Source organism: Vigna umbellata, chromosome 6 (assembly GCF_029865625.1).
Source record: "Vigna umbellata cultivar VRB3 chromosome 6, Vumbellata_1.0, whole genome shotgun sequence".
Taxonomy (NCBI): domain Eukaryota; kingdom Viridiplantae; phylum Streptophyta; class Magnoliopsida; order Fabales; family Fabaceae; genus Vigna; species Vigna umbellata.
The window spans coordinates 15468682-15488748 of record NC_142170.1 but is presented as its reverse complement, the minus strand read 5'-3'; the positions used below and the strand labels follow the sequence as shown (position 1 = coordinate 15488748).

Sequence of the window (20067 nt, the reverse complement as noted above, 5' to 3'; positions counted from 1 at the left end):
GACAAGCAGTGACATATGGTATCATGAAACTGTTGCCATTACTTGCTTGCCATTATCCATAGGTCTATATTTTAGAATATAAATGTCTTTTTAAGTTAAAAAATAGTTGAGAAAATGAAAATGAATGATTTCTTAAAAATATTATTTATTAATTGTAAAGAATAGTTATAAAAATTAAATAAAAAAGTTAATAAAATTATTTTAAAAAACAAATATTGAAAATTAATAATTTTATTCGAGAATCATCACAAATCCTTCACTTCTTCTTTATATAACACATGATTTTCTCTCTCAAAATTTTTCACACAAATCATCTAAAAATACCTATAATAAACATACAATTATTATAAGTTAATTCAAATAATTTCTGTTAAATAATAAATTATCTCCACCAAATATTATAAGGTTAAATATTTTTTTCAAACTATTATAAAAATATGTTTTTAATTTCTAAATTGAATTATAAAATATATAATTATATGAAAATTATGTAAAATATTAATTCTAACAAACGGTATGTGAGATGTTTCCCGTGTTACAAACAAAAATTACACAATAGACTATAATATAACATTTATATACTGTTTGTTTGTTAAGAAAGATATTTTAAATGATTTTTAATATTTCATATTTAGCTTAAAGACAAAACATAATATTTTATAATAGTTTGGGAACGAAAAATACTTTTAACGTTTTTATCAATCTTTTTATATGAATAGGTTTAAAATACCTTATTTTTTAGATAATTTATCTAGAAAAGTAATATTTTAATAATTTATATTTTTTTAGTTATTTTGTTCTCTATTTCTATTTCAAAAAATCTTTAGAAAAAAAAGAAGAAAATTTCGGTGAAGAATTTTTTTTTTCAATATCTCTAATAATATATTATTTCCGTAATTCCTTACTTTGATATATATGTGCTGATTATTGTCTTTGTAAAGCTATGATTGTTTGTGCCATCATGGTTATACTCATTTCCTATTTATGATAATAATAATAATAATCTTTTTTCAATATAATTTTTAGAATGTATATTAACTTTAAATAATTATTCTGTTTGGAGATATGAGTATTATTGTTTTTCTGTCTATTTAACAATTTTTTTTATAGTTTATATAATAAATATAAATGTAATTTTTATATATTTTTTAGGAACAATAGTAACGATATTATTAGGTTTTTACCTATATAGTCTTTATAGTTTAACCATTTTTTTGTTTTAGTTCATTGGCTTGAGAAAAAAATACCTTTTTTTATATGATTGATGAAAAATGAAGTAAAAATAAAATAAAAACTATAATGCAAATGCGTTTGAGTTAAAAGAAAAGAGAAGAAAGAATTGAATTATTATTTAGAATAATGTACGGTAACATATATTTATATTTATTTAACACATATTACAAAGATAAAATAATTGTAATAAAATAATTTTTTTATATTTTTTAAGAAATAAAAAATTATAAATTTTTTGTGTGTGAAATATATTTTTTATTTATTTAAGTCTCGTGATAATTAAAATTTTAGCTTTAGAAAGCTCAAACTCGAATTGTATTTGCAATTAGATGAATGCATAAATTGTGGGAGTAGTTATGTATCTACTAAACTAATGCAAGATTGATTATGTAGTTCCTTTTTGAGTTGAAAAATGATATTATATAAAGATAAAATGATCATAAAAATATAAATTTTTTGTATTTAATAAAAAAATAAGTAAAAACAATATCAAATAAATGTAAATAATTTAAGTATGCCATTTTTTCTCTGAGTTTGTCACTAAAAAACAAAAGAAAATATATAAAGGAGACTGACTGTTTTCTCATTTCTTACATTATCTATATATCTTGATTTCTCTTAAGAATCATAAATAAACTACTGCATACTTTTCGTATTCAATCTTTGCTAACCTAATTTTCTTTGATATCATTTTATTATTTGAAAATATTATTTAATCAATATTTGAAAAAAAAAAATAAGGTAACGAGTACATTACACACACATGTATATAAAATAAGTACATTTATTATTCGATAAAAATGAAAACAAGAAAAAAATTCTATTCATTATCTATTAAAACAAAAATGCAAAATTGTTGTTTACTTTAGAAATAAAAACGAAATGGAGATAATCACACCTCCACCCACCCAACCTTATTAAAACAGAATAAATAAACTTTTGAATTAAAAGTGAATATGGTTAAAATTAAAATAAATAAAATCGAAGATTAATATAGTTAAATATTAAATGTCTTTTATATTTTAATATGGTCAAAAGTAGATGGAGTCAGAGTCAAAATCTTCAACCCCTGAACCCCAATCACTTTTTTGGATTGGTTGGCTTTCAAATGGGTTAGACTTATCCATTCAACCCAATCCAATTGTTGTAGGCAGCCAAGTCAACCCCAATCTCCTATATTCTTAAATTAAAATAGTCAATTAATAAAAAATAAATAAATAAAAATTCAGAAACGAGTTTAAAATTAGAAATTGGCAACGTTGACTTTACAATGATTCACAGTTTTATCAAATTTTATTAGTAAAAGCAGTATAAATGGAGAAGAATACATGGTGCAATTATATTGCAGAGGATGTGTTGCAGTTGTTGTTGAAAGTTGTGATAATTGGCACTCAAAAACTAGATTCTTCAGTCGAAGGTCGCCTCAAGAAATATCTCAAACTGTTAACAAGAACCTAAAATATACAATATAATTTAATTATGATCCATCGATGGTTTAACAAAATTTTAAAAAGTGTTTACCTGCTGGAGAGGCTTGATTAAAGCTTTATCCTTGTAGTTCACATGAAACTTTGCCTTAGCCAAGAGTCCCTAAGTTTGGTTTAAGGTTGAATGTTTAGGAGTGAAAAAATGATTAACATGTGATTAATTTAGTTAACTACATTACATACCTCGGTGTCAAATTCTCCAGATTCAACAGCAATGTTAATGTCAGTAATAATCTTTACAAGATCCACCAGTAATCCAGGTCGATCTGCTGTCTCCACATACAGCAAACTGCAGAAAACAAAGCTCAAATTCATTACCAGTTATGTTGTTATTATATTGATAATGTGAGTTTCAAGTTTCAACTAAGCATCACCTTCTATCTGGGCCATCATCGGATATGGTTATGTGGGTTGCTATCTCTACATCAACCTGAAACATTTTAACAAAATTCAGACCTTGTTCCATCAATAACAAAGCAGAGGGATCTCAAATAAGCAATTTTGATTTCAGAGTATTGTTATTGTATTCATTCACCTGCTCCGATGGAGCCACAAGTCCAAAAGCTGCTCCCAGAGCTAATTGGGCGCTTGATTCCTTCACCATTTTCAATCAAATCAACAATAATCCCTCCACCTTTCTAACCATGCATGCATGCTTCAAGATAACATAAGAATGAGAGTTTCTGAAAACACATACCGGGTGATACTGAATCATTTTATTTAAAATTGTCAAACGGATTGCCTCTAATAACTCCGGATCTTCCACTTTTCTACCAGAATCACTGCAAACAAAGCTCCATTAACACGATCAATCAAAGGTGAAATAGAACCATTCAGCAGCTTCATTAATAAATTTGTGGTACATAGTTTAATTTAATGACAGAGCCCAATTCAGAAGGCTGTTTCAATGTAAATAATGGACATGATTAGAAGCCTTCCCAGTTTAGTAGCCATCTCGAGAACTTGTACTGTGATAATAATTAAGGCTTAAAATTTGTCAATGATGTGCTTATGCTAATCTCTTCATCCATTCTGTGGAAAGATATTAAATATATATTTTTTTTCATTTTTAGACAGACAGATAGATAGATTCTGTCTCTCTTAACAGACAAGAAGATAAGGTAGGATATCATCAAATTTTGGCCATTCTTTTTAGACAGTATAAGGAGCCAACAGCTTAGTACTTGAAGATGTTATTCCCGTTGATAAACGATGACCCTTATTACCAATCGCAGCAATAACATACTTAAATAATTTGAAGCCTACCCTCTTTTTTCCTGTTATTCCTTTTAAACAAATAATTGGTTCTAGAATACGGTCCTTACGCTTTTGTGATGGAAAACTTGTTGTGCTTGCCAGAAGAATCCAAAAACACATTTGCCTTAACAACATTCAGCCCCAAGTTTTTCAACGCATTCATCTGCAATAATAGAGCTTATAGTCAGTTTTAGTAATACTCACATTATCCAAAAAATGAAAGTAAAAAGAGAGCGAGTGGCTTCAATTACAGTGTCAAGAAGAGCACCAAGGCGATCACCAAAGGTTATCTCTACCACCGTTGCATCTGGATCAGAGTCTTGATCAATTATAACTATCGGAGTTGGAATGGTATCAGTCTCTCCTTGATTCCCATCCTGTTCTCCAAACAAAAGTTGAACTCAAATGTTTCAGTGATGAGAGTCACCGACCATCAGAAAAATGAAGTAGGTACTGCCTATATATTCACATGCAATAAATGAATGACAACCATGTTCGTTGATTTTGCTAAATATATACCTCCACAGTACCAGTAACTGTTGATGCTCGTGGGATGATTGTTATTCCTGAAGATGATAATCTGACAAAATGGTACATACAATTAACACAAATAATTGGGGTGCACTCCTAGCAGCTTTACTCTCACTTCACTCTGCAACTTTTATACTTTCTCCACAAATTGAAGATACGAATCAACCAACATCTTTCACTACTCATCTTATACATTCCTAACTAATAATTTATAATTAAGAGGCCACTCATAGTTTTAATCGATTCATTACGTGAAGTGAAGCATTATTACAGCAGAAACTGTCAATCCAACAGAAGCTAGATGGAATCTCGCCATACACGATACAGGCAACAGAAAATTAGAGTTAGCATATATACCTTGTTTTGTGAGTAATGTAACATAGTTTGGTAGCATCAGCAGCAGAGGAGCCCTTGAAGACAGTGGTTTTTTCGAAAGCTCTGAAGGTGTTATCAGCACTCAAGTGAAGTCCAAGACTGCAAGCAGCCATGGCTACAGCCATTTCGATGAAAGAAAAAGTGGGGCAGTGGTTGAGGAAGAGAGAGAAGAAAAATGGAAAATCAGAGAGAGCGTAAAAATGGTTTCTTTATCTGTCTGAAATCAACTGATAATGTTGTTGGTTGGGCCTTTATAGATTTGGACAAGAACAGAAACAGCGACACGTTTGGTGGAGAATTAAGATGTGTGTGAAGCAGAGTAGCATGATACGTAGGAACAGATAAAATCGGTCCCTACTCACTTTAATGTTGTATATCCACAAATATCACCTACAAACTTATCTCATTTCATAACATTACCTATTACATGTTCTCATTTTTGTAATTTTACACATTTTAGAAATAAATTTTAAAACGGGATTTCCTAACTTACATCACCTTTTTTAATAAAATTTTAGTTCTTTTATTCATAAAAAAATATATTTACAAAAATATTTTAATATATTAATATTTTTTATTTTTAATTTAAAATAAAAATAATAAAAAATCAAAAATTATTCAAATATCTTACGTCTTAAAATTTATAATTCATACTATATCAAAATATTTTTTTCAACTAAAATCTGATACAAGTTACATAAGTTTGCAAATTGTTTAATTTAATAGCTTTACAAAAATAAATTTTATATTTACATATATATTTTAAATAATGTACCTTTAATGAGCTTTTAGTTTTTAAATTTCTTTGATCTAGCCAATGTGTTCCGGAACAAACAAATGATTGCTGAAAAAGTTTAATAAATTATAAATTCTTCAAAATAATAAGCAAAAATAAAATTACAAATTGTGCTAGTCACGTAATTATAAATAAACAAATTACAATTATTTCAAGCAACAATTTTTTTTACTAAAATTCTATTTTGATATTTTAATTCTTACAAAAAAATTAATTAAATATCTATTTTTTATTTGATTCAATTTAATTATTTATTTTTTAAATGATTCAATTAATTCATTTTGGTTATATTAACATTGGATTTTTGTTATATATATATATATATATATATATATATATATATATATATATATATATATATATAACGAAAATGTAAAGTAATACAACAAAACCGGTTTAATTGAATATTTAAAAAAAATTAGAAAATTAAGTTTATCTAAATGTTGTGACTTTTCTAATAGTTTAGTTGTTTTTAACATTTCTATTAATTCTTTGTTTCAAACCTATAAATGAATTCATACCCAATCAATTTCTTCTCATGTTTGTAATCTTACAATATGTCACTTGTGAAACATTTATCATTCCCAATCAATTTGTTATTGTTTCGGTTATTTGTCTTGTGTAACTTTTCATAACTTATAACTATATAATTATACTATAAAAAGGAATATAAGATGTTAAGAAAAAAAAAGGCACAAAATAATTCACTAAATCAAAATATATATTTACATATAATAGAATATTATATATAAGAGAAAGGTCTAACTAAATTAATACTAAAGAAAACAAAATTATTGATTATATATAATATTATAACATTTAAGTTTATTTGATTTTGTATCCTATGATAATTTTAGATTGAATGGTGTATATATATATATATATATATATATATATATATATATATATATATATTAAGAGTCAACATAATGATCATTTGAGAAATTGAGTAATTATGTCTTACAAATCATACGGTTACAATTAGATTTGATTTCGATTAACTTATGACAAAGTGTGAGTAAAATCAACTAGTATAGTTAGATTGTTAGTAATCTAAAGTTGATTTAAAGATTTATAAATACATGTTTTACATAAAAAAAGTAGATGATTGTATCTATTATATATTAACTATTGAATTTGTCGAATATTTATTTATTTTGACATCGAATTATTTTGTGTAACTAATGTTTTAGTTTATTAAACGGATTGAAAAACAAACTATTCGATAAATAGACAACTTTAACTCTATCAAAACAAATTTCAACATTTCTTTAAATTAGATAAAACATTTATGATTTCCTACCTTTTAATTAGACCATAGAAGACAAGAAAGAATACCTGTGAATATATGAACTAATTTAAAAATACTCTTTTAATTAGCCCAATAATCCTTGATCCACACCAAGTTTTTTTAATATAGAAACTGTGTTGTGTTAGGGTTTGCATAGGCTATCAATGGACCGATGAATAAAAAAATAGGTTAAGTTCGAAAATAAGTTTATAAAATATTTAAAAAAATTATTTTTATAAAAGAAATTTTGCCAAGCAGTCAAGATTTTCATCCATTAAAAAGTATTATAATCGTAGAATTTTTTTTTTCTAAGAAAACCAAATATTATAATATTCCATTAAAATTTTAAAAGATTAAAAGAATATTTTTTTAAAATTATTCAGCTAAGCTAATTAATTAGTCTTTTTATTGGAGTTTAAAAATAATTTATATAATTTCTTTTAGGAACAAAACATGACATAACTTTAAAATCTAAGTGAACACTACCTAATAATTGGTATAACAACATATATATTATTTCAGTCAACTTAAAATTGAATTAAAAGTTATATAAATTTAAATATTTTTATAAATTTTGTGTGATCTATTTATGAAGGATAAAATCAAAAATCAATGTAACTAAATAAAAATAAAAAACCTTTTCAAATTTTCCATAAAATTATTTTTTTTATAATGACTAACAAAAAAAAAAAAACTCTTACTTCCTTTTTCATACCCAATTTCAGGCATAACTACAAAGGGGAAAAAAAGAAGAGTAAAAGCTTCAGTTCAGTGAGGCAAGCTTGTTGAAAATCGAGAAGAAAAGGAAGATGGCGGCTTCTCTGCAACTCCTCCAATTCAAACCATCGAAACCCTCTTTCTCATTCTTCTCACGAAGGTTTCCTCCGATTTGTTCTGCCGCGCCCACTCCTTCGAAGTCGCAGCGTTCCTACACTATCACTCTCCTTCCCGGCGACGGTATCGGCCCCGAAGTCATCTCCGTCGCCAAAGACGTTCTTCTCCTCGCTGGTCATCTCGAAGGTACGGCTCTCTCTCTCTTCGAAATCGCAGCATTTTCAATTTCAATTGGGTAACTAATTGCTGTGTTGTCAAAGCAGGGATCAAATACGAGTTCCGAGAGAGGCTTATAGGTGGAGCTGCGCTTGATGCCACGGGAATCCCATTACCCGACGAGACACTTTCTGCCGCCAAGCAATCTGATGCTGTTCTGCTTGGTGCTGTTGGAGGGTACTTGACTTTTATTCTTTACCTTTTTCTTTCTTTTCAATTTTGTTATTGCTTTGTGCCTCCTCTTTTTGAAATACATTTACTTGAAGTTATAAATGGGATAACAACGACAAACATCTCAAGCCAGAAACTGCCTTGCTTGGGCTTCGTCAAGAGCTTAAAGTCTTTGCAAATCTCAGGCCTGCGTCTGTATTTCCTCAGGTAATAACTTCTTCATACTTCATTTTCTCATTCTTGATGGTGAGACTGTGAAACTGAGATAAGTATAGGGGGCAAAGTTATTTGCTTTTTGTCTCTTGGAATTGAACTGCATGTGTTCTGAGATGGATGACAAAGGAAGGACATCTGGGGCACGCTATATGATGTGATAAATGCGTGTGAATAGAGATTTTTTATTTTTGTTTCCTTGCTGTCCCCTAATAGTTTTCAACTCATCTCTAGTGTGGTTTTTAATTTGTTTTAATTCTTCTGTAGTTAGTAGATGCTTCAACTTTGAAGAGAGCGGTTGCTGAAGGGGTTGATCTCATGGTTGTAAGGGAACTTACTGGAGGTCTGTGGTGTTATGATTCTATAATATTTAAATTTGGAGTGTCAAATATTCATCCATTTTCTTAAAATGTGGATATGTGCAGCTAATTCGCTGTCCTAAATCTTTTTTATGCTCTGTTGTTATTTAGGTATCTATTTTGGAAAACCCAGGGGATTCGGCACCAATGAAGATGGTGAAGAGTTTGGTTTTAATACTGAGATTTATGCTGAACACGAGGTATCATAATATTATAAAACGGTTATAAATCCTAATGCATGCTTACAATTGAGCTATAAAGATATATGTATTACAACAGACTAAAAAAGGTTACTGACCTTCGTTGGATATTTCTGTTAAAGAGAATTTGAGTGGAGTTTCTTGTGCAATCATTTCAAGAAAGTTGAAAACTATAATTTGACTATAAATATTAGTAGCTGGAGCTGGGTTTCCTCAAGATCTATAGTTAAAACATGTAATCATCGTGTTAGGAGTCAGGGAAGATGAAGGGGAAGTTAGCTGAGATAGTTAGGATACTAGTTAGTTAGTTAAGGGACGGGGTACAAAAATAGAGGAGTGTAGAAGAAGGGGATTCATTCAGTCTTGTATGTATTCTTTGAGAATTGAGTTTTGCACATTATGAAAGAAGAGAATCTCTGTGAAAGAAAATCTTTGGGGAAAGATCTTTTTCTTTTGTTCTGTCAATTCAATTAAGTCTTTTTCTTTAACACATTTCTAGTCTAGGACGAGGGATAAGGGTTTTTTACCACTCAAGGGACTTTTACATGCAGATATGGATTTCACTTTTTTGTTTCCCTGAGGGCCCTGAGGGGACTTTTAGTTTTCTTCCGGATCTGTTTCTTTAACTAATTTCCGTATTACCTCTGGATCCTGATTCTCTGATTGACAATAATTTCTGTACCAGATTGATCGCATAGCTCATGCTGCATTTAAGATAGCTCGGAAGCGTCGTGGGAAACTTTGCTCTGTTGACAAAGCCAATGTACTAGAGGTGTGTATTACTGGATTATGCCATGAAACTTACTCAGGAATACTGTGAAGCTTTTGCCTTACTATAATGTATGTACAGACAGAAAAGAGAGTTCATGGCAGATGCCTTCCAATTGAAAATGGCAGAGGCCTCAAATTGCTTAAACTTGAAATTGAAAGATTCAGTCATGCTGCAAAGAAAATTCTCTTATTTGTTTTTATTTTTTAAGATTCAGTTTAGATTAGGTGTTACATATAACTTTTGAGTCAACTTAGGTTTAAAACATGGCTTCACTCTTTCTGTTAATATTTTTTATATTTTTTCAAATAGATGCAAATTTCTATTGATCTATGTTTGTGAATAGTTTAGAAGCACGGTTGTATCTCTATGTCTTGCTTATACCTCAGAAACATCGTTGTTGATTAGATTGAGATATGCAGTGATAGGTTCTACTCTGTCCCGAGGAACCTGTACAAGGAAATCAAGAATTAAACATTGGAAACTATGGAGGTCTTTTGCAGATGCAACTGACATTATATATAGCATTTCCACATTTGCTGAATAATATAAATTTGTGCATTTTTTGGTATCTTGGGGAAATGAACAAGAAGATAATAGTGATAGATTTAGGTCCAGTACCTGCATACTAACTATATTTGAATTTTCCAGGCTTCAATACTATGGAGGAGGAGAGTGTCGGCAATAGCACAAGAATATCCTGATGTTGAACTCTCTCACATGTATGTTGATAATGCCGCAATGCAACTAATTCGCAATCCAAAACAGGTCTGTTTATGGAATGAACTACTGTATTTCGTCTTTCACTTCATTTATGGCTATGAAAATTTCTACTCAAACGAAAAAATTCTTTGATGATAAAAATGCGAGTGCTGCAATATCTAACCCTGTGCTTTTGCAGTTTGACACCATTGTGACAAACAATATTTTTGGCGATATATTATCGGATGAGGCTTCAATGATCACCGGAAGTATTGGGATGCTTCCTTCTGCTAGCCTTGGGGCTTCGGTACGGAAAAAAAAATCCATAATCAACTATAATTTATATCTCGAGCATGTTTCTCAAGTTATCTAGCAATGCTTCGTGCTATGTTATGAGGCAAGTAACATTATCGGTTTCCTTTTGAATATTGGATGTTTATTGAATCAGGGTCCAGGACTTTTTGAACCCATACATGGTTCAGCACCTGATATTGCTGGACAGGTTGGTTTCTTGTAGTTACATTTTTTTTTATTTGCTTAAAATGACATGATTAACAACAGCATAATTATTTGCACACAGGACAAGGCAAATCCATTTGCTACTGTTCTCAGTGCTGCCATGCTTTTGAGATATGGCCTAGATGAAGAAAAGGCAGCTCAAAGAATTGAAAATGCAGTGCTGGACACTTTGAACAAAGGATTTCGAACTGGCGACATATATTCTACTGGAACAGTAAGCATCCCTTTCATTAAATAACATACATGTTGAAAAAACTTGGGTCCCGTTTTAATCACACGTGAGATTGTTTTTGCGTTTGATTGATTAGAATTGGACGGTAGAGAAATATTTTGCTAAATTAGGTTGATGTCTGGATTATGTGTTGATGCAGAAGCTGGTAGGGTGCAAACAGCTAGGTGAAGAGATAATGAAGTCAGTGGAATCTAATGTTCCTTCTGGTGCTACAGTGTGATTCTAGAATTTAGATGAAATTGGCATCTGATGTATCTTGAAGGTCACTACCAAAGGTGGAAAACTCTCCCTAGTTGGAGAGTTGAGGCTGCTTCCTTCTGCATTATGCATGTATTTCAAAGTTTCCAACCAGCCTATGTATGATTGTACTTTCGAAAGTTTCAAGTTTGTTTTCCTGTTCCCAGCATTATACTGCTTAATTTAATGCAGATTTAAATTTTCATCCATTCTCTAATAAGGAAAACTATTTTTACTTGCAACGTTTCCTCGGCTTCGAATACCAAAATTTGAAACATCTCTGAGTAATTAAATGTTACATTTTTATTATTATGAAGTCAACTCTCGAACAAGATTTATTATTTTTTATAGTTTTTTAAAAGAATTGCCTATTTTAATTAAGAAATATTATTGATGATACAAAAGAAAAATGATATTTTGTCACCTTTATCAAATTAACGCCCACTTAATAATTCTATTTTAACAATATAATAATATATATCAATCTTTTAATTTAATAATAAAAATACAATTAAGATATTAATATAACTAATTCGTTATTATAAATTGCAAAAGTATCAACGCATGATGTAAAAATATCCTTGAAACTTTGTTCGAAGAAATCATCGCAATTCATTATATGTAAAACTTCTCCCATTTCTGCTTCCTTTACGGAATTTAAATCCCTTTGATTGTGTAAATTTTAGCATTATATTATTAATTCTTAAATTTACGAAAGCTTATTTATTTTATTTTCTATAAATTAGTAAATTAAAGTAATAAAAGTGTTACAATATTAACAATGAAGATTTGGGATTAGATTACGTAATCGAGAAGTTTAGGTTAAAATAAGATGTTAAGTTTAGTTTGAAAGTGAGTATTTAGTGTGGTGGGTGTGTCACGGTGCTGTTGTTGTAAAGCGATGTGGAGTTCCACTTCAAGCATAGCGATTGCAGCACCCTCCTCCGACGAGGATCCCAGCCAGTCCTCTTCGTCTTCCTTCTCCACTTCTCTCTTCAACTTCTCTTCTGGAAATCCTACAATCGAAGAGACCCGTGGCCTCATGCATCTATTCCCCGACGACGTTCCTGCTACTCTTCCGGTATCCTTTTATTCGTCTTCTATTCTATTCCATATCTTCGCATTTTCAATCGACCAATCAATTTCAATTTCTTGTTAGGTTGGACGCAAGCCTCTTGTTTGCGTTGTCGGCGTCCCCAATCACATGACCTATGCGGATTTCTGTCAGTTCTGTGGTTCCTTCATTCAGCACATGCTAGAGATGCGTATTGTTAGGTACGCAACTATATGCTATGCTCGCGCGATCACATCACAGCAATAATCGAAGGTTCACGTTTTCTTTGTTTCTTTCTCAGGATGGACGGTATGGAGGATCAGTACAGTGTCTTGATTCGCTTTGACCACCAAGACTCCACCGACAGCTTCTTCAAGCACTACAATGGCCGCCGATTCTCCTCTCTTGAGGTTTCTTTCTTCTTTCTCTGTTTAATTATTATCCATTTTTTTCAATTTTTTGCTTGTTTTATGAATTAATTGAATTTCCCTTGCTATTTATTTATTAATCATAGGTCGAGGTTTGCCGAGTTCTTTTCACGTTAGACGTGCAGTACACTGGTTCCATTGAACATGCGCAACCCTCAAATGCCAGCTCAACTGAACAGCCAACTTGTCCTGTTTGTCTTGGTACATTTTACATCCCTTTTTCCTTGCCTTGCCTTGTCTACTGCTACTCAATTTTTTTTTTCATCTTTCATTTATATATTGCTCGTCACCAATGCACGGACTAAGTGTTCTAGTTATTTATGATTTCTTGCAGAGCGATTAGATCAAGACACCAGTGGAATTCTTACAACTATATGCAACCATTCTTTCCATTGTTCTTGTATTTCAAAATGGGCCGATTCTTCTTGTCCTGTAAGTGATTTCATTCAGTCTTTATATTCAAGATCAAACAATTCAAAATGAATTGTATGCTTTATAATTTATAGTAATAATTTCTTAATTCTTAATTTTTTAAATGCCTATCGGTTAGTTGCGTGTTTACAAGTCTCCCACTTTTTTATTTCAGGTATGCCGCTATTGCCAGCAGCAAGCTGAAAAATCGATTTGTTTTGTCTGTCAAACCACTGAGAACCTGTGGATATGCGTTATATGTGGACATGTTGGCTGCGGAAGGTGAGACTGACAGTTTTCTTCACCAACCCTTATTTCTTTCTTTTTAATTTGTATTTGATTACAACTATACGGATCTTCTGAAACTCCTAGGAAAATATTGTTTCAGATACAAGGGAGGGCATGCTATAATACACTGGAAAGAGACGCAGCATTGCTATTCCCTAGAAGTGGAAACCAAACGTGTGTGGGATTATGTGGGAGACAACTATGTTCACAGACTTATTCAGTCCAAAACTGATGGGAAATTGGTTGAGCTGAACGCTCACTGTGCACACGCAGATAATGGATGTGGAAGTTGCAGCTGTGAAGACAATGCCATGAGTGAGGCTATACTTAATAGTAAAGTCGAAGCTGTAATGTTTTAAGACTAATTTAATAATTCTTAGATTTCTGTACTTTTACAAGGAGTTTTAATTTTTCATACATTAAATAAATACCTTTTCTTTTACAGATTGTCAACGAGTACAATGAATTGCTTGCTACTCAACTTGAAAACCAAAAAATTGTAAGTAGACTCGATTTGTCATTTGCTGTGAATCTGCTAATATCTCTAAACTTATATTGATTAATCTTTTTCCGTGTTAAACTAAATTAAATGTAGTATTTTGAATCCTTATTAGAAGAAGTAAAAGAAGAATCTGAAAGAAAAATTTCCAAAGCTGTTCAGAAGGCTGTCAATCTTAAACAACAGAAGATTCAGTCCAAGATTGACAGATGTAAGAAAGAGAAGAAATTTCTGGATGATGTAAGTTGTAATCCAATCTTTGAAATTCCCTTTTGCAGAATTCGTAGCATAAGTTATATGTGTGGGTGTGTCTGTACTAATATATTGACATCCAAAACCATTTTACAACTGTTTTTTTTAATTGAAAAAAATTATTGTTGTCTTTCACTGAATGTTCAAGTGGTGCCCTGTTGTCAAGATGTAATTTTCCATATATGTACAAGTTTGCAAATGTTCATATTGTCTGTGTATCTGCAGCTTAATGAGAATCTTGTGAAAAATGAGGACATTTGGAAAGCAAAGATAGTTGAGATTGAAGAGAGGTATACTTTTATTCATTATTTCGTATTCATGATGGTGTTTTCTATTGAGTATGGTATGAAGCTGACTTGTGTCTAATTAAAGAAGTGATGTTCGTATTCTCCGTTTTGTAATTTGATGGACTTTCATTTGTTGAACTCAAGTAATTGCAATTGCTATGGATTTCCATTTCTTGAACTCAAGTAATTGCAATTGCCATGGATTTCAATTTCTTGAACTCAAGTAATTGCAAATTTGCTCCAATGGTTTGCAAACTGACGTGTGAAGTACCTTTTTCAAGGGAGAGAAAAGCTACTAGAATGATGGAGGATAGAGTAGCGGAGCTGGAAAAGCAGGTGAGGGATACCGTTTTCCTATTTTCTCTTTTTTCTTATTGAATTGTAGTGTGCATTGAAAATTGATACATTCGTTACCTGTGCAGCTTGGAGATCTCATGGTTTGTCTTGAGGGGGGGAAGATGGCAGAAGAGCTACCCGTTTCAGATGATGAGATTAAAGAAGGGGCTGTATTTCAAAAATCAAAGGATTCATCCTCAATTAGTGCTTCTCAGCAGCAGGAAGGAGAATACAGGCATGCATAACAGGAGAATGAGTTATTTCATTGTTCCGACCACCCATATCCTGTTTATATTTTCACAAATTTATAGAAATTACACTTGTGCGTTTATCCTCGGTTAACATGTTTTCACTCCGTTTTTTTTCCTGTATGAAACACGAGTATGTATCTATTTAGACTTGTAAATATTGAGATTTACAACTAGTCAAATGATTTCTTGACATAAACTTTTACCACAAATTCTTATGATTGATGATATCCGAACAGAAGCAAGTATCCAGGGGAAATACATTCCTCGATGGGCAAATCTTATTTTAAGTAATGTTGTACTTGGACATACTCAATCTTTTAATATACAAAAAATTAGCAGACAACTTAAATAGTTCAAAAGTTATTAATCAACTCATAAGATCCGGTCCATAAAGTTGTATATAATACTCAAACTCAATCCCACTTACTTATATTGATTATAGTTTTATTCACTTATCAATAAAATGCCATTGAGAAATCCTTATTATATTCAAAACAAAATATCCAACCTCACTGAAAAATATTCAATTTTAAGGTGATAACACCATCAAACAATGCAAACCTTAACTTTAAAACAAATTAAAAGTTTTTTTATTCTTATTTTTTGGCGTGATTAATTTCATGATGTACTTTGTAATATGCTCTCAAGTTAATGTTATGTATGATTTTAAAGGATAAAATAGGAAAAAAATGAACTTTGGAATAATTTGTTTACACCTTTACTTTTATTATTGTTATAAATTACAGATTAAATGTCTATCCTATCATATATTATTGGTGATCTTGGATCTTTTAAGACTAACATACCATAATAAATCAGGCGTGAGATATATAATAGTTAACAGGAGAAAACATAAATCAAATTTTATTGGCTCACATAAACAAAAGAAACCATTGAATTATTGGCTTCATAAGTTGAGATTCTCAAGTCCTTAAACTAAAATGAGTGGACTCGTCACTGTGACACACATGACTTCATCATAGCCACTTGTCTCAGTTCTTTCACTAGATCCTTCACCACCATCTTGTATTCATCACCCATCTGCAATACAAATATATTGCAGAGATCAAAATACACAAGTTTGAACAACAAACTAATTATCTCATATGTTGCTATTAATTAATTACCTGAGCAATGATGGTGATGTCAATGGTACTTCCAAGTGGCAAGACATTGCTAGTGGATATCAAGAGATGAAGACGTTCAAGCTGAGACAATATTTTGAGCAGAATACCCTTTTGTTTTCCACAATGAATTTTGATCAACACTTGCTTCCCTAAGACTCTGGCTTCAACTTCAGCAGGAACTGCTTCATTGGACCCATACCATTCGTCACTGTTTGTGTCATCAATACATAGATGAGATCTTGTTATGGTGATCGATGATTCTGCACCGTTCTTCTGGATATCTTCTTCTAGCACTTCTACACGTTCTTTCAGTTGCTTCACGTAATTTATTGCTTCTCTTAGTACATGTGCCTTGTCCATCTACACACATTTTATTACATTTTTAGCAGTTTTAAAAGCAGTTTTTAGCAAGTTTTCTACACCATCTTTATTCACTCTTAACTCTTAATGTTGTTTAGGTTGATCAGGGAAAATAGTTCATCGTTTGAAGTGGTTACTGTGATCCAATTTAAATAAAATATAACTGTCCCACGCATTCCACGAGCCACTCTTCTCTGCGTCCTTGGTTTCACACCACACATTGTTGTCTTGTGCCACGACTACACGAACAGGTTTCAGAAGCTTCATGGTACTATTCTGGCCTTTCCCTCACCAATAATCCTTCACTATTAAATTGTAAAACTACGTTGGAAATATGAAAAACACATTTAAATTGTAAAACCAAACACACTATGACATGAGCATATTCCTCTATTAACTCTGAGATTTGGTTTACCCTCACGACACGATCTGATGTACCTTCCAATATACTTGATCCCACAGTTTCTGACTGTATAACAAACCAAGTTTGCTCTTTTATGTTTTATGAACTAAGGTTTGATAAATCTTAAAGTTGAGTTATAAATTGTGTCTTTAAATAATTACTCTGATAACTCCTATTCACTACAGCTCATTACTTCACATGATCCCAGATGAGATAATAACAAAGAATACTTTCTGTTATCGTTTGGTTTATTCTAATTCATTATATTCTCTCTTGAGTGATTGTGATCTCCATTATCTTTTCTCTTTTTTCATCTCACTTTTACATTATGTTTTTATTTTCATTATAGTGCTTATTCGATCCACAGTTGAAGACTTACTTTTTATTTACTGCTTTTTGAAAAGCGGGATTTTCGTCTGCAATGATACCAATGGGTTTCCAAACCCACCATCAATCTGTTACTTTCTCTTTTTCCTTTCACTTGTACTCTAAAAAGGTTGTGCTTTAGGAAGATATATGAAGCATGAAGATAATAACATAACTATCTATATACCCTGAGGAAAAATTAAAAGCAAATAGTGTTAAATTTGACAGATATTAACAAGGCATGCACGGGATTTGAGTGAAAGATAAACCAACCTTCTTCAAGCCAGGGATAGTGGAAGCAAGTGCTATGAATTTTCTGGTGAGTTCCTGTCTCCTCTTTCTCTCTGACATGATGTGATCCATTGATTCAGAAGCGCTTCGAATCTTCTTGGTTCCCTGGTTGGTCCTTGTCGAGGACAAAGGCAACTTGTGGGAGACATCTTTCCAAGCAGACACAGAATGAGGATCATCGGATTTGTCAAAAGACAGTACATAGGTGGTTGGAGATGCGGTTGCCTTGTTCTTATTTTCACCACAAAGATTATTCATCATGGATGAGTTGCTGTTCTTCATCATCAACTTATCACCACCACCTGCCCTTATCACACAGCTTGTCTCACCGAAAGTATTAAGATCTGGAGCTGCACCCTCTTGCGGCTGCTGCAGAATATCTCGTAAAAACTCTTCATCAAAGGTCTTCGTCTGGCACAAACATTCATTCAACACCTCATCCTCCATTTCCTACGGATCGATCCCAACAATTTTCAGAAACAATAATTGATCAAGTTACACTTATATATATATATATATATATATATATATATATATATATATATTTATATCATGCGATTAATATATTGCAATCAGTTATTACCATATGGGAAGACAACTTCCCCCAGTGGTTTTCCTCCATTATTTGGACACGGAAGAAGGTGAAGTATGGCGGGTGTGGACCTATACGTGTGACTGTTCTGGTCCAAGAAGAAGATGCGTGAGGAAAAAGGCGCTCTCGTCATCAATAAATAATCACCGAGTGCATTGAAAAAAGAAAAATAATTGATCGAGACAAGAAATTACTCCTTATTGTATTACTGGTTATAAATTCAGAAAATCATCTTCGTTAATGTATAAAATACTAGTCTTTTTGGTTAACAGTTATCGTGAAGCTCTTTCAACATAATTAAGCTTAATCATTGTTTACTTATCTTAATGGTTTTAATTAATTAATGTTCTATTCGGTTAATAATTTTAAAGGTTGATTATCAATGACAAGACAAGACAGAGACTAAAGGCTTTTTGTTTCTGTCTACGTGATGTCAACTTTTTGAGGCATTACAATAAACAATATTTCCTTAAAACTTGAACTTACAAATGAAAGATGTCTACATAGTTCTGAAGGTTACACGAAGAACAACATGCAAGCAACCAGATGAGTAGTGTCTGATTAATGAATTAGGTATAATAAACCATGTATAGTACCTCATTTTTACGTATACGACGTAGAAGAAAAAGAGAAATAAAAAATTATAAAAATAAGTAATGTGTGAGATTATTCCATAAACTATGATGCATGGATATAAGATTGTTAATATAAAAAATATAAATTATGTTTTTTTTATGAAAATACTATGACTTTATATATTATTTATTTTATTAATGATTATTTTTAAAGTGTAAATGATTGAGGCAGCGTTGTCGGATAATGAATAGTTAGAAGGGTTTCCTATTTGGTTGTCAGGAATAAAGTCACTGACGATTTCAACAGAAGTCCCTATAACAGCTGTTTCGATTGCAACCCTTAACATTCTCTGTTCTTTTCAATTTTTTTTAACTATGTTTTTAAAAGAGAAAAATTTGCAATCAAGCTTTTTTACATATTTTTAATATAATTTATTAAAAATATTAAAAAAGTTAATGTATATATTACTTTTTTGATTAGATGACACAAAGATTGAAAGGGTGCAGACAATGACAGTTCCAGAGGCCATCCCGGATTGAAGTTAGGTTCTTTCGTTATTAAATTGTACGAACTCATTTTTTAATGAAATTTTCCTTTTTATTAATTTTCTGAAATTATTTTTTATTTTCCTATCTAACTGCCATCCCCATTTTTAATATTTTTCTGAATGACCGAATATAAAATATTATTAAAGTTTATTCTAAGTAAATATGAAGTTTTATTTTAAAAATATTTTTCACAAAAAATGAAATTAAAATAATTGGGAATCTGAGTTGGAGACATGAAGTTTAAAGAGGTTTTTAAATAATTAAAAATAATATTAGCATGAAATGCATGATTATTTTCATTCTCGGTATGTGCAAAATAATTGTATTTGTGTATTATACAGATAGTTGTTATATCTTCAGGAATCATTATGGAAATTAAAAGGAAAACTTTGAGAGATTAATTGTATTTTGTTTCTTAAATTTTAACTATGATTGTCTGAGGAGCTTTAAGCCAACAATATGACATATTAATAAACTATTAAATAGGTCATTTTTATGTTAAACTCTTATAGAACTTTGGTCTCAAACAAATTTTACCAAAAAAAAAACTAAAGTCAATACGTCAATATGTACACA

The 20067-nt window shown here is 31.0% G+C and overlaps 4 protein-coding genes across 4 annotated transcripts; 2 read left to right on the top strand and 2 right to left on the bottom strand.

Moving 5' to 3' along the window:
* Positions 1 to 2447: 2447 nt before the first annotated feature.
* On the bottom strand, positions 2448 to 5120 carry LOC124843262 (ACT domain-containing protein ACR11-like). Its single transcript, XM_047319963.2, has 10 exons — positions 4866 to 5120; positions 4497 to 4557; positions 4229 to 4354; positions 4046 to 4140; positions 3418 to 3502; positions 3256 to 3315; positions 3095 to 3150; positions 2904 to 3009; positions 2755 to 2823; positions 2448 to 2687 (listed from the first exon to the last, which is right to left on the bottom strand). The coding sequence occupies exons 1-10, from the start codon at positions 5006 to 5008 to the stop codon at positions 2625 to 2627; spliced, it is 864 nt and encodes a 287-aa protein (XP_047175919.1). The 5' UTR covers positions 5009 to 5120; the 3' UTR covers positions 2448 to 2624.
* Positions 5121 to 7698: 2578 nt separating this feature from the next.
* On the top strand, positions 7699 to 11631 carry LOC124843260 (3-isopropylmalate dehydrogenase 2, chloroplastic-like). Its single transcript, XM_047319962.2, has 11 exons — positions 7699 to 7990; positions 8068 to 8197; positions 8287 to 8398; positions 8672 to 8747; positions 8875 to 8963; positions 9649 to 9735; positions 10384 to 10500; positions 10634 to 10741; positions 10883 to 10936; positions 11015 to 11167; positions 11325 to 11631. Exons 1-11 carry the CDS (start codon positions 7780 to 7782, stop codon positions 11403 to 11405), a joined length of 1218 nt encoding a protein of 405 aa, XP_047175918.1. The 5' UTR covers positions 7699 to 7779; the 3' UTR covers positions 11406 to 11631.
* A 646-nt stretch (positions 11632 to 12277) lies between these two features.
* Positions 12278 to 15446, top strand: BRIZ2 (zinc finger (C3HC4-type RING finger) family protein). Its single transcript, XM_047319988.2, has 12 exons — positions 12278 to 12503; positions 12582 to 12697; positions 12778 to 12886; positions 12991 to 13105; positions 13239 to 13336; positions 13491 to 13597; positions 13704 to 13950; positions 14049 to 14102; positions 14199 to 14342; positions 14580 to 14644; positions 14923 to 14977; positions 15064 to 15446. Exons 1-12 carry the CDS (start codon positions 12324 to 12326, stop codon positions 15220 to 15222), a joined length of 1449 nt encoding a protein of 482 aa, XP_047175944.2. The 5' UTR covers positions 12278 to 12323; the 3' UTR covers positions 15223 to 15446.
* Positions 15447 to 16031: 585 nt separating this feature from the next.
* LOC124843254 (transcription factor bHLH18-like) lies at positions 16032 to 18566 on the bottom strand. Its single transcript, XM_047319955.2, has 4 exons — positions 18359 to 18566; positions 17758 to 18225; positions 16356 to 16715; positions 16032 to 16269 (listed from the first exon to the last, which is right to left on the bottom strand). Exons 1-4 carry the CDS (start codon positions 18395 to 18397, stop codon positions 16183 to 16185), a joined length of 954 nt encoding a protein of 317 aa, XP_047175911.1. The 5' UTR covers positions 18398 to 18566; the 3' UTR covers positions 16032 to 16182.
* Between the last annotated feature and the right edge of the window lie 1501 nt (positions 18567 to 20067).

What these genes read in the sequence shown, in the direction of transcription:
- BRIZ2 (XM_047319988.2), top strand. Translation starts at nt 12,324, where the DNA reads ATGTGGAGTTCCACTTCAAGCATAGCGATTGCAGCACCCTCCTCCGAC. An exon ending in GGGCCGATTCTTCTTGTCCT is followed by an intron (nt 13,337 to 13,490) that starts GTAAGTGATTTC and finishes TTTTTATTTCAG; the next exon opens with GTATGCCGCTATTGCCAGCA. An exon ending in ATAGTTGAGATTGAAGAGAG is followed by an intron (nt 14,645 to 14,922) that starts GTATACTTTTAT and finishes ACCTTTTTCAAG; the next exon opens with GGAGAGAAAAGCTACTAGAA.
- LOC124843254 (XM_047319955.2), bottom strand. Translation starts at nt 18,397, where the DNA reads ATGGAGGAAAACCACTGGGGGAAGTTGTCTTCCCATATG. An exon ending in GGAAGTTGTCTTCCCATATG is followed by an intron (nt 18,226 to 18,358) that starts GTAATAACTGAT and finishes ATCGATCCGTAG; the next exon opens with GAAATGGAGGATGAGGTGTT. An exon ending in CTATCCCTGGCTTGAAGAAG is followed by an intron (nt 16,716 to 17,757) that starts GTTGGTTTATCT and finishes AAATGTGTGTAG; the next exon opens with ATGGACAAGGCACATGTACT.
- LOC124843262 (XM_047319963.2), bottom strand. Translation starts at nt 5,008, where the DNA reads ATGGCTGTAGCCATGGCTGCTTGCAGTCTTGGACTTCACTTGAGTGCT. An exon ending in TTGGTGCTCTTCTTGACACT is followed by an intron (nt 4,141 to 4,228) that starts GTAATTGAAGCC and finishes CTATTATTGCAG; the next exon opens with ATGAATGCGTTGAAAAACTT. An exon ending in GATGATGGCCCAGATAGAAG is followed by an intron (nt 3,010 to 3,094) that starts GTGATGCTTAGT and finishes TGTTTTCTGCAG; the next exon opens with TTTGCTGTATGTGGAGACAG.
- LOC124843260 (XM_047319962.2), top strand. Translation starts at nt 7,780, where the DNA reads ATGGCGGCTTCTCTGCAACTCCTCCAATTCAAACCATCGAAACCCTCT. An exon ending in CTGCGTCTGTATTTCCTCAG is followed by an intron (nt 8,399 to 8,671) that starts GTAATAACTTCT and finishes ATTCTTCTGTAG; the next exon opens with TTAGTAGATGCTTCAACTTT. An exon ending in TAATTCGCAATCCAAAACAG is followed by an intron (nt 10,501 to 10,633) that starts GTCTGTTTATGG and finishes GTGCTTTTGCAG; the next exon opens with TTTGACACCATTGTGACAAA.